The following is a 14,339-nucleotide window of genomic DNA, read 5'->3' on the forward strand; positions in this document are numbered from 1 at the left end:
GTTTTATAGCATATTTTTGCATATTTAACTCATAACTGCATATTTTTGTTGCATATTTTCTTTATTTCCAGTATTTTGTTTTCTAAATATAATTTTATTGCTTGTATTGTAATTTTTCATTTCTATATTTTACAATTTTGTTAAGGTACAATGATAATTCGCCTAAGCTACTTAAAGAAAAAAATAGAGTACCCATAACCGACTTATCTTCATTAAATTTTCATTGACTTAAGGGATCTTAGTTTCCATATATTTGAATTAAATATTTTGAGTTCCAATAATAAAAATTTATTTTTAAGCAGTTTTAAAGAAAACAAATCATTTCACTATTGTAAGGCTTTTTGATAATTCTGTTTAAATTTTGGAAGTCAAATTTAGATGTTAATCTTCATATATGACAAGTGCTCCAAAATCCACTGCAAGTTTTTACCAAACAATTACAAACGCTCTCTATAGCGATTTTGAAACATAATTCAAATTATAAAGATTTTAAAGCATTATGTATAATAGAAACATTTCGAGAAATTCTTAATATCCTCTCCCTACAATATTATGCAACTATGTAATTACTAAACAAATTTTTATTTACTTATATTATTTTTAATAAAACATTGAAATCAAACAATAGCCAACTATTTTTAAGTGCATATTTTTTATATTTCAACAGCATATTTTTCATTTTTAAGTGCATATTTTATGCGCATAAAACACTTTTTTTAGAGCATATTTTTGGTTGCCCTGGTGATCACAAAATAACGTTATTTTTCCATTTAAATGCATATTAACGAAGTTACAACTGATTTTAGGTTTTCACTAAAAAAATCGATTTTTGATGGGAAATATGGGTGATCACAAAATAACGTTATTTTTCAATTTAATTGCATATTAACGAAGTTACGAGCGATTTTATGTTTTCACTCAAAAAATCGATTTTTGATGGGAAATATGGGTGATCACAAAATAACGTTATTTTTCCATTTAAGTGCATATTAACGAAGTTACAACTGATTTTAGGTTTTCACTAAAAAAATCGATTTTTGATGGGAAATATGGGTGATCACAAAATAACGTTATTTTTCAATTTAATTGCATATTAACGAAGTTACGAGCGATTTTATGTTTTCACTCAAAAAATCGATTTTTGATGGGAAATATGGGTGATCACAAAATAACGTTATTTTTCCATTTAAGTGCATATTAACGAAGTTACAACTGATTTTATGTTTTCACTCAAAAAATCGATTTTTGATGGGAAATATGGGTGATCACAAAATAACGTTATTTTTTCCATTTAAATGCGTATTAACGAAGTTACGAGCGATTTTATGTTTTCACTCAAAAAATCGATTTTTGATGGGAAATATGGGTGATCACAAAATAACGTTATTTTTCAATTTAATTGCATATTAACGAAGTTACGAGCGATTTTATGTTTTCACTCAAAAAATCGATTTTTGATGGGAAATATGGGTGATCACAAAATAACGTTATTTTTCCATTTAAGTGCATATTAACGAAGTTACAACTGATTTTATGTTTTCACTCAAAAAATCGATTTTTGATGGGAAATATGGGTGATCACAAAATAACGTTATTTTTTCCATTTAAATGCGTATTAACGAAGTTACGAGCGATTTTATGTTTTCACTCAAAAAATCGATTTTTGATGGGAAATATGGGTGATCACAAAATAACGTTATTTTTCAATTTAATTGCATATTAACGAAGTTACGAGCGATTTTATGTTTTCACTCAAAAAATCGATTTTTGATGGGAAATATGGGTGATCACAAAATAACGTTATTTTTCCATTTAAGTGCATATTAACGAAGTTACAACTGATTTTATGTTTTCACTCAAAAAATCGATTTTTGATGGGAAATATGGGTGATCACAAAATAACGTTATTTTTCCATTTAAATGCATATTAACGAAGTTACAACTGATTTTAGGTTTTCACTAAAAAAATCGATTTTTGATGGGAAATATGGGTGATCACAAAATAACGTTATTTTTCAATTTAATTGCATATTAACGAAGTTACGAGCGATTTTATGTTTTCACTCAAAAAATCGATTTTTGATGGGAAATATGGGTGATCACAAAATAACGTTATTTTTCCATTTAAAAGGGTATTAACGAAGTTACAAGTGATTTTAGGTTTTCTCTCAAAAAATCGATTTTTGATGGGAAATATAAGTTTTCACTCAAAAAATTGATTTTTGATGGGAAATATGGGTGATCACAAAATAACGTTATTTTTCCATTTAAAAGCGTATTAACGAAGTTACAAGTGATTTTATGTTTTCACTTAAAAAATCGATTTTTAATGGGAAATATGGGTGATCACAAAATAACGTTATTTTTCCATTTAAATGCATATTAACGAAGTTACAAGTGATTTTAGGTTTTCACTCAAAAAATCGTTACGAGTGATTTTAGGTTTATACTCAATAAAATCGATTTTTGATGGGAAATATGGGTGATCACAAAATAACGTTGTTTTTCTATTTAAATGAATATTAACGAAGTTACGAGTGATTTTATGTTTATACTCAATAAATTCGATTTTTGATGGGAAATATGGGTGATCACAAAATAACGTTGTTTTTCTATTTAAATGAATATTAATGAAGTTACAAGTGATTTTAGGTTTTCACTCAAAAAATCGTTACGAGTGATTTTAGGTTTATACTCAATAAAATCGATTTTTGATGGGAAATATGGGTGATCACAAAATAACGTTGTTTTTCTATTTAAATGAATATTAACGAAGTTACGAGTGATTTTATGTTTATACTCAATAAATTCGATTTTTGATGGGAAATATGGGTGATCACAAAATAACATAATTTTTTCATTAAAATGCATATTGACGAAGTTACGAGTTATTTTAAGTTTTCACTCAAAATATCGATTTTTGATGGGAAATATGGGTGATCACAAAATAACGTTATTTTTCCATTTAATTGCATATTAACGAAGTTACAAATGATTTTGTATTAAATATGGGTGATCACAAAATATCGTTATTTTTCCATTTTAACGAGTAAATTTTCACAAAAACCATTTTCAAAAAATGTTCGTTATAATATGTTTACAAAATAATTTATTCAGGTATGTTCTGTAATCCACGTGATTTCAAATCACATACCGTTTTAAAATCACACATGTGATTTGTGCCTGTTCTGTGAATCACACTGTTATTGTATTTTTCGGTGTGATTTTAAATTTTCGAAAGCACAAGAAAACAGCTGATTCGTTTATTTTAAATGTTTTGTTTTGCAAATAATTTTGTAGAAATTTTAAAGTGAAAATAAAAAAATGCCTGGAGCTTCTGTTATATCTTTAATTGAATTAAAAAGAATGGAATTACATTTTATAAAAATTTTGCAAAAACTATGGCGCAAGCTCAACCACTATGTCAAAAAGAAAACAAAACAGCAAAGCTGCCACAGTACACAATTGCTTTTGGTTACCACTTGCTTCAACTTTGTTGAAGTTTGCAAAAAACTTAACGCATATTGATAACTTATAATATAATCTAACAAATATTATAAATTTTATGACGAATTCTATAATTAATTTAAAGATATTGAACATATTTTAGACAAACATTAAAACATTTTAGTCTGGCAAGCTTCCATGTATTTTCGAAAATCATAAACAGCTGACAACTGAAAACAAACCTGAAACCACAAAAGAAATCACAAAAGCAAATAAACTTTTTACAGCAGAAAAGGTGTCTCTAGATTTTTATTAAATTTTAAGTGTTTTTTTAATAAAACAAGTAATTCTATAAGAAAATTAATAAAGGACATATTGTTTAATTTATTTAAATAATTTATTTCAATATTTTCCATGCAATAGCCGCAGAAATAACCAAGTGATTTGAAAACATTAGTGACTTTGTTGAACGTTTTAAAATCACAAAATTATGTGCTCAGAACACCTTTTATGTGATTTCAAACCACTTTTATAAAATGTGATTTGCAGAACATACCTGATTAACTCTTTAATTACAATACTTTATAGGTTTTTTAAATAAATAAAAGTTAAACAAATATGTATGTACGTACTACTACTAAAACTTAACGTATTGAAGTTGACTGAAAATTTGATGTATTTACAAAAGCATTTTGATGCAAATGATGTGTCTGTGATGGCTGATGTTGTTGATGCTGGTGGTGATGATGATGATCATGGAAATCATGTTGCAGTTGAAATGTGGAGGAATGTGTAGACGCAGTTTGTAAATGTGATAAATTGTCATGGTGGTGGTGATGCTGATTGTTGTGCAGTTGTTGTTGCTGCTGCTGATGATGATGTTCTGGCTGATGTTGGAGATGCGTGTTTTCAAATGTCAAACAAGTACTGGAGGTTGAATCTAATTCTGGAGATGGTGTCTCCGAATACCAGTGTTGATTATGTTGATGATTATTGTTTTGTTGAGTCAACGTTGTGTGATGCATATATAACGATGTTTGTGGTTGATGTGAATGACGTTCGTAATTTTCACTATCGTAACGTAGAGGTTTTAATTGTTCTTCATTATGACTATCAGTTTGACTCCAATTATTGTTAGAAGAATTGTTGTTGTTGGTGTTGTTAATCAAGGACGTTGATGATGTGGAGCGTATCAGAGGGGAATTTGATAAATGATGATGAAAACCAAATGGCCAATTCTGTAAGTAAAAAAAAGATAAAAAAAAAAATGTTATTCAATTTCAATATGCTAAAAATGGTTTTTAATGTTAATTTGTTTATACTTAGATAATATGGAAGCAGAGCTTCGAATTATTTTCATTTTAGCTTAATTCATTAAGATCTTAATTATAAATGTCAATAATCCATTACCAAAAATCATTTAAAGATTTTTATTTAAATAGAATCCATTCATGGATGAATTAATTCATAAAAATATTCAATAAGGAATTCATTCTATAGAGAATTAATTCTCAAAGGAATGTATGTATTCACTACGTTTGTAGTACTAAGGAATTATGCCTATGAATTTTGAACATTTTATTAAGAATTAATTCTTTCGAAACTTTGTATGGAAGCCATTTAAGTGTCTTTATATACAAAATGTATGTGTCGTCTCTAAACTTTTTGGTTGTGTTTTTATTATTCCATAATTATTCTAACATAACATAAATAGACAAACATGTATTTATACAGAAACATAAATTACTAAATGATGCATGTAATAAATTTTGTAACCAATTTGTTGTGGAAACCATAAGAAACAAAAGGAATTCATCACATGGCAATTTTCACACTATTCAACATGAAAACACCAAAAGTGTTTTCTTTTCTATTTGTTGATACTTGCCACATGCTAATTATTGTCTATAAACATCGTCATCAACATCATCATCATTGTACTCATAGATATTGTGGGTTATGATATGTGGTGTGGTTATTTTTACAGCCTAAACAAACTCTGACTGCCGAATAGTCTTGTAGTCCATATGGTATTTAAATGCTGATGTGTTCACGTTGTTTATGTTGTGAGGCAAAATCAAGAAAAGGGGTTTTCCTATTTGTTTAGAACAATTAAAGCAATCATATCGTGGTTTTTTATATTTGTACTTTTTTGGCGCAGAAGGATTTTTATAAGAAATTGGTTTAAATATCTTTAAACGTTTTTCATACATATAAAGAGATGAGCGGAATTCATTGATATTTTCATATTTTAGTGATACTTTATGAAAGCAGAATGTTCAGAATGTTTTAAAAGTTCTGTAGACACACATTGTCAATTTTTGACTTAATCCAAGCCGATTAATTGGATGTACACTACTGATAACACACTTAAACCAGAAATCGGCATAGTCAACAGGGGAAGAACGCAAAATTAATATGACCGAAACTTGTTAAAATGATCAAAAATTTAACTATGGAAGATTGAGCGTCGAAAACACTATCAGAAAATTAGTTTTATGCATTATTACAACAAATTTAAACAAGAACGACCACTGATTTCAACAATAAGCAACGAGGGTGTGTCAATAAGTCCGCTACTTTTTCAATTTCCCGACTCTTAACTGAAAGGGCAACACTGCTCCTGCCAACAGGCATCTGTTAGTTGACTCGTGTCAAAATTTTAAGAAGCTACGTCATTTAGTTTGTTCGTGACTTGAAGAGAAATTGAAAAAAAGTGAATTTCGGCTGCTCATTTTTTGCGAAAAAAAACATCATTCAAATAAATTTAATGGTAAAATAGTGGTTTACTGAATTTCTTCACCCGAAACAATTGAAAAAAATCAAGATATGTTGTTGGCCAAAGATTGAAAGTGGCTCAGTGGTTTCAATTTTGAATGATCACTTTGGTATGAGAAAACTTTCCACAAGATGGCTGCCGGTTTTGCTCAAAATCGCTTGCACAATAGGGTACACACATGTGCAAAAATCCTTGAATAAGGTTACGAAATTCTCCCTCTTCCACCCTATTCTCCGAATTTAGTGCGAGTGACTATTTCTTGTTTCCAAACCTGATGAAAAATGTAATTAATTAATGAAAATTCCGAAATCCCGGGATTTTTCAGAATTAACAAATCCCAATTTGTTTGGTTTATATGGACGGACAGACAGACAGACAGACAGACAGACAGACAGACAGACAGACAGACAGACGGGCATTCAGAAAGTGATCCTGAGCAGATTAGTATAATTTAAGGTGGGTGTTGGGACAATATTATTACAAACATCAGCACTATAATGATATTAATTGGAAGTATATCGTTACGAAAATCGATAATCACACATTGAGGAAATGGGGCATATTATTTTAAATATTAATAAAGAAGTGTTGTTATCAAGAATATTTATATTATCCACCGTTTTCTAAACTTTATGAAAACGTACTTTTAGCTTCTATAGAAAAACAAAACATTCCACTTTGAAATGAAAAAGTGCAAGTAGAAATTAAAAGAAAAATATTTAAATAGTTAATGTATACTTTTAGGAGTGACAAAACAATATTTCTTTCATAAGCTTTGAGTTGTGTAAGTTGCGCCTTAAGGTATGTGACGTTTTTGTAGCAGAACTTTTTTACGAAAACTGAATAAGCAAAATTAAAACGTTACGAATTGGAACATACGATTATTTTCACTTTCGTAAAATTGATGTGACAGACCAGCATATATATTTTGCCATACAGAAATACACATAGAGCGGAAACTAGATAAAAACTCAAACAAAAAAAATTACTCAAAATAATCACACAAACGTGTGTTGTTTTTGTTTTCACATACGTAGTTGTTTTACTAATACATTCACTCCACTTAGGTTTTTGACAACTGAGTTAGGTCTTTGACAGGAGAGTTTCCGATCTATGTGTATTTATCTATTTTGTAACATTGTTAAATTTTATGTTTTTTAACGTTAGCAAACAATTATTTAATTTTACACCATTTCCAATTGTATTTCATAAATTTCTAATTATATTTCGGCGAATTCAAGTTATATTTACAAACTTTCCCATTTCTTTTTTAAATATAATTAAAAATTTCAGAAATCGAATGGCAAAAATCTAAACTTCTGAAATATAACTAGAACTTTGGAAACAGTTTTTATATACTACCCCCAGCCACTTTTGCTTAAAAAAAGTAAAACGAAATTTTTTTCGGAATGAAATCACTTTCAGTTTTATAAGTGGAGTTGATATTTGCTTGTAATTATTGGTTTCTCTCAAGTTTTTAATGAATTTCTTCTAAACTATAATTAGAAAGTTTACGAACAATTTCAAACTTCTTTAACACAATTGGAAATACAGTACATGTAAATAATATTTATGTATTTTAATAATATATTTTCATATTCTCTTAAATAATTGTTTATTTTATGATGGGTAAAAACAACAAGTTTTTTTTTAAATAGAAAGTGTCCCCAAAAAAAGACAAAATGAAAAGGAAAAAAAACAAACAGACGTATGAAAACGGCGACAAAATAATGCTAAAATGACAAGTACTTCAACTAGTCAAGACTGTCAAAAAGACTCATCTCATGAAAATCTAGAAATAATATCTTTATTTAAAAATAACTAAAAAACACCTAAGAATAATATCAAAATAAGAACTTGAATACAATATTGTACAAATGTACAAACGTCTAAGCGCAAAACAACATAAATTGAAAATCTATGCAAACGTTGATAATCTGTCATAAATTTAAATAAATACTCTCGTACAGACGAAGGAAGGGAAAGCTAAATTCTACACTAAAGTATCGCATTACAGGAAAATTTATGTGAAATTAAAATTCTTCTACACTTTTGGTGGCTATACGATTTAAGGGGAAGAAGTACTTAAAAAGGTAATACTTTTGTTTCAACATAAATTATTACATTTAATCTGTAAGAGATTAAGAAACCACAAAAGTAATAGAAGTGAGAACAAATCGGCGCTAAATAATGGCTCCTTGTAAGTAGTACTAGATGCGTAAAAATGTATGTAATATAAAATTAATGACACCATTTAAAAATGACTGTCAACCAAATTGACAAATATATAAAAATATAAAAAAAATTTGTTGACAAAATGCAGCTTGTTGCAAGGTGGCTGTATGGTACTTAAATAGAAAACAAATTTTTGTTGACTGCTGCATAAGTGGTGGCACTGACATCACTTAAGAACCATTACACCACATACACATACCACATCCACCGGGTACAATGTTCTTTTAAAAATTTTCTTGTAGATTTTAAAGTGGTCATGAACTTTGAAATTTTATTATTGTTTGTTTCTTTCTACTTACCATACTTTGTACTCCCGTATTTAAATTTAAATAACAATTTGTTGCATTATTGCCATTAATGTTTAATGAACCTTCCAGGCTTTCGCCATTGGTTGCTGGTGAGGCGGAACCTCCTTCTACCACAGTTTTCAATTGTTTAATATACATTGTGGCCAAACGTAAAGTATCCAATTTGGATAGTTTAGTATCGGCTGGAATGTTTGGTAATTTCGTTTTGAGTCGTCCAAAAGCACTGGATAGAACGCGCATACGTGCCCTTTCGCGAGCATTGGCCGCATTACGTTGTATGGGCGGATTACCGTTGCGGGAACCTAAAATGAAAAATTGTTTTTAATACACTTACTTTTGATTTTAAATTATTATTATATAGTAAAGGCTCGAAAGAATTATTTCCTTGTTCAATTTTCAAAATCAAATTATATTAATTCTCTTAAGAATTCCATTAAAGATTCAGCACGAATTAATTCGTTGTCTTAATTCCGTATTGAATTCATTCCAATAAGAACTCATTCTTTATAGAATTAATTTAATTTGTTGAATGATTAAAATTTTCAAATCTATTACAAATAGGTTTTATTAATTTTTTTCAATTATTTTGTAAATTATTATTTCATTACATTATTATTTCAATTTGGATTAGATTTGAATTAACAAAATTCAAATCCGATTTATGGAATGAATGGCGGACATTTTTTAATCCCCAATTAAGATTTTAGTGAATTAAGCTGGAATTGAATTGATGAATTTGAAGCTCTGAGTATTAGTAACTTAATGCTAAAATAAGATCACTCCCAATAGTTCTGATAACTTTCACCAAACCAATAATTTATTAGTTTTTATGAATTAATTCCATTATGTATATTATTATTAATTAATCAGTGAATGAATCTATGAATGAAACTAAAGATTTGGGAATGGATTTATGGAATGAATTGCTAACATTTTTTAGTTCAGAATTCAGATTTTAGTGAGTTAATTAAATCAAAGCTCTGCTTATAACCTACACCACTATAGTGGGAAGACAATTATGTGTTTGGGATACTATATATATTATAATTAATCCGCATCACTTTCTGAATCATTTAAACGATGTCCGTCCACATGGCTGACTTTCTTTTGAAATTTATTTCGATTACGAGTGCGAGAATTTGCCCCTAGATTTTAATTTTGAAGCTAATTTAATAAAATTTTTCATTATTTTGTTACCAGAACAAAGCCTATTGAAATTGGTTGTAATTGGTCCATTATATCACTTAGCCATATCGGTATCCATACAAAAATCATCCCAAACAAGTTTAATATAAATAGCTAACTATACAAAATTAAGTAATAATCGAACCACAATTGACTTAAGCTACCATATAAGGCCTATGTCCGCAAATTAGTTTAACGGATATAAATCTCTAAAAAAATTTAGTATCAAAATAATATTCGACACATATAAACATAAACAAATTAAAAATTTGGTGAAAATCGGTATATAATTCACAATAGCATGCAACTCACAAAATGCCATACAACTCCCGAAAATAACCTTTGCGAGCATAAATCTCTTAAATCGTGTCTATACTTGACAAATATTTAGCACAATAAATTGGAAAAAGCTGTGGAGATTACAAATGAAGACTATCCCCCATGTTATGTAAGTCGGATCCGATTAACGATTTTAAACGAATTCACATATTTTGGTATTTTCTAAATCGAATCCACTTGATTTACTCTTTTTACTTTTGAGTAAACAAACCTGTTTCAATGTACAAAATCGTGCGATTTGCTGAACCTAATATTAGTTTTTGAAAATCACTCAATTTACAGAACAGAGGGGTATAACTGATAATTGTTTCTCTTGACAACAATTTCGAACAATTTAATGCAATGTCAAAAACTATTCAAGAATAGATACAGAGTTAAATGTTAAAGAAATTACATCCTTAACTAAAACACTAAGAAATGTAAAATTTAGTCAGAATAACATTTGTATGAGCTGAAATCGTATCACCATATCTTGTCAGGATCGGTCTATTTCTAACCATAGGTCCCATATAAGGGTATCAGCCTTATATGCTATGCCTTACCCGACTTGTTTTGTAATTGGTTTGTAGTTGTTGTAGAACTGCCAAGATATTACCTCCTGTTCTGTAAATTGAATCCGAGCAACGATTTCTTTTTTAAACGAATCCATATATTTTGGTGTTCTGTAAATCGAATCATCATTATTTACTTGATATAAAACCTGTTATTTGTTTATGAAAATCTCTCATTTTTGAAATCACTCGATTTACTGAACAGAGGCAATTGCCTTTATTGCTTAAATGAACGACTTCGTTCATGATCGACCCAGCACTAATAGAAAATTTACAGGAAATGAACACGTTTGTATTTAAAAGCCAAATTGAGCTACCAACATAAGCAGATAAAAATCCACTCAATCTCTAATGGCTGTCGTAACAGAAAATGTTCGAAATAAGTGATCCAAGATATTGAAATCAAAACTTACTATGATATTTGAATTTGTAATACCGAATTAATTAAAAGCTTTATTCATTAAAATCGTAATTCGAAATTAAAATGGGTTAGCATTTCATTGCATAAAATCATTAATAAATTAAATTCTTTAGCTTCATTCAAAGGTCATTTATGTGAAGAATTCAGAATACTTTGAAGGTTGAATCCAAATTTGCATTCAATTTGTTTCGTTTTTAATAATTTACATAAAATTGTCTAATACTATGTTCTCATTTGCAGAGTTAATCATCTCAAACGTGATTAAGCTCTAATCACTTCAAAATTGAGATGATTATCCATACATTTAAATGATTTGTTAATCACTTCAAATTAACATGATTAAAACTTAATCACTTCACTTGAACATACCTCAAACCGACTATGATGTAGCATCGGCCACCTTTCAGCGTAGTACCGATAAATACATTTTGACAGAAGTTATTTTTATTCTTTACTTAAAAAACCTTAATAATTCATCAATGTTCACAATTTCATAATTAAAAAGTTTAAAATAATCTGCTGACATCTTTAATAAAGTATTTATTTCCATATTTAATGCCTTAAAGAAATATAAATTAGTTTGTTGTTTTTTAATTGTCAACTTAGTCATTTTAGTGTCAACTTAATCATATCAAATGTAATGTGAACGGCTTTGATTAACGTAATCAAAATTTAGCTTAAACGCGTTTAAAAGCCCAAGTGTGAACATAGCCTATTGCAATAGATTTGAATTCAAGAAAAATTTAATCATTCAACAATACACTTTATTAAGATGAATTAAAATGATTTTGAATTAAGGAAAACTTGAGAGATTCAATAAGGAATTATGGGTCTGATTCGGAAACTCGAAAGGAAAACAATTTTGAATTTTAAATGAAAATCCCTCAGTTTTCAAATAATTTTTGTGTGTTTTTCATACACAATTTTTTTTCCTTTCGAGTTTCTGAATCAGGTCATAATTCTACAAAGCAGGAATTCTCAAAGGAATTAATACATTTGAAGTACTAAGGAATTAAGCCTATGAATTCATTTGGTAATGAATTCTTTAATGTAATAGTTAAGAGACAAATTTTATTTTGATTTAGAAAATTGTATATTTGGCTAAAAATGGGAACACTCCGAAAAATTACAAATAAAAAGGACAGGCGTTCAGCCAATTGTTATTTTATTTAAGATATATTTTTGAATATACCTATCGAAACTTCTTGTATTTGCCAATAAAACGGGAAAATTAAGATGTTCTAAAAAGTTTAAGTAATTCCAATAATCAATAAAAATAACGAAAAATTAGAATGTTAATCTCATTGAAAACAAATGTATACTAAAGTTAAATATGAAACACATGATAGAGTGTTACTATTAATTTTTGAGAAATTATTTCGTTACTACCCCAAGACTGCCCTAACAAGGGTTTCTGAAATTCTTCCAAATAAAAAATTGATTTTTAACTATATTATATTCAAAGCTTTGAAATAATTAATTCCTAATTCAATTTTCAATGAATTAATTCATTGTCTTAATTCCTTAGAACTACAAACGTATTGAATTCATTCTTTATAGAATCCTTTATGAATAATTCAAGTTTTCTTTAATTCAAATGCATTACAAAATTGATTAAAAAAGAATGATTAACATTTTCTTCAATTAAATAGGTTTAAGTAAATTTTTTAAATTTATTTTATAAAATATTAAATGAATGAAAAAAAAAATTATTTTAACTCAATTTGAATTAGATTTGAATTACCAAAAATTAATCATTCAAAGCTTGTATGAATTCTGTTATGAATTATTTGAACGATGAATGAATTCTATTTAAATAAATGACTTTGAATGAAGCTGAAAATTAGATTTTGTGAATACATTTATAGAATGAATAGCTCAAATTGCTATAAATTGTCTATACATTTTTTAAACTACTTATTATTCGGCTTATAGAAAGCATTTCTTTTAATAATTTATATTTAAAATAATTTGAAATAATTGTATTATATTTTCTTTTTAAATTTAATTCGCTACGGTATTTATACATATCCATTTTGAGATCGACGGTTTGTGTAAATTTTAAATATTTATTGTACTTACTTTGAGAACTGTTATCATCAAAATCGTCATCCATTAGTTCAAAGGGACTTGCAGAACGCTTCTTTCGCGGCATATTTATCACAAATTCACTTTCGTTTTTAAACTATCGATAAAATCACAGTTGGTATTTTAACTTTTTCTTTTTTTACAAATATCACAATAATCTTTATCACTTAAAATATAACAATAATATTTTAATAATCACTTTCTTTAGTTTCCTTACTATATATAACTCGACAACCGTGAGGGATAATGAATTGTATGGAACTGAAATGGTCTCTTAGAGATCATGACTATTTACACTCTTTTTTGTTTCTTATTCTGGGTTCTCCTAACAAGAACACTTAGCATCATAATATTACATACTCGAACATATGTAGTATGTTCGATATAATCAATTACTACACTTTCTCTCTCACTAGGACTATTTTTAGTCTATGTGGGTGGAGACATCTTCATCTAGCCCAAAAACAAAAACTAGAGTAACTCACTAATTACGTAAACATTTCGTTTGAAAGAGCAAATACGAATACTGTTCGTTTATTCTATTGGTTCTTGCATACGAACAGGAAAATAAACAATGGCCGCTAAAGGCGAGGAAAAAAATTTAAATCACAGGCGTCAGACAGACAGACAGGCCTGTGGGAAATTGTAGGCACTTTTTGCAACAGAGAGAGCGTGATTGAGTATTTATGTTAATGAATGGGTAAATGCTCGTATTATTGTTGTATGAATGAAGATCACTACTTAAATATTGTTGTTGTACAATATTTTCTTTTGTTTTTCTTAAGGAAAATTGAAATATTGATCCATTTGGTGGTACTTTTTGTTTTGAAGTTGATCATTATGGTAATAATGATCATTATTGGATCGTGTTTGTTTATTGGAATAACAAACTGTTTGATTGTGAACACACTGTTTTGACATGCAATGTAAATATTTAGATGATTTATATGTAGAAAGAGGAAATTAAGTGGGAAATTATTTACGAA

At 28.2% G+C, this 14,339-nt stretch overlaps 1 protein-coding gene across 1 annotated transcript; it reads right to left on the bottom strand.

Moving 5' to 3' along the window:
- Nucleotides 1-4,061: 4,061 nt before the first annotated feature.
- HLH54F lies at nucleotides 4,062-13,499 on the bottom strand. Its single transcript, XM_065514199.1, has 3 exons — nucleotides 13,348-13,499; nucleotides 8,761-9,071; nucleotides 4,062-4,685 (listed from the first exon to the last, which is right to left on the bottom strand). Exons 1-3 carry the CDS (start codon nucleotides 13,418-13,420, stop codon nucleotides 4,092-4,094), a joined length of 978 nt encoding a protein of 325 aa, XP_065370271.1. The 5' UTR covers nucleotides 13,421-13,499; the 3' UTR covers nucleotides 4,062-4,091.
- Nucleotides 13,500-14,339: the final 840 nt, after the last annotated feature.

Source organism: Calliphora vicina, chromosome 5, assembly GCF_958450345.1.
Source record: "Calliphora vicina chromosome 5, idCalVici1.1, whole genome shotgun sequence".
Lineage (NCBI taxonomy): Eukaryota > Metazoa > Arthropoda > Insecta > Diptera > Calliphoridae > Calliphora > Calliphora vicina.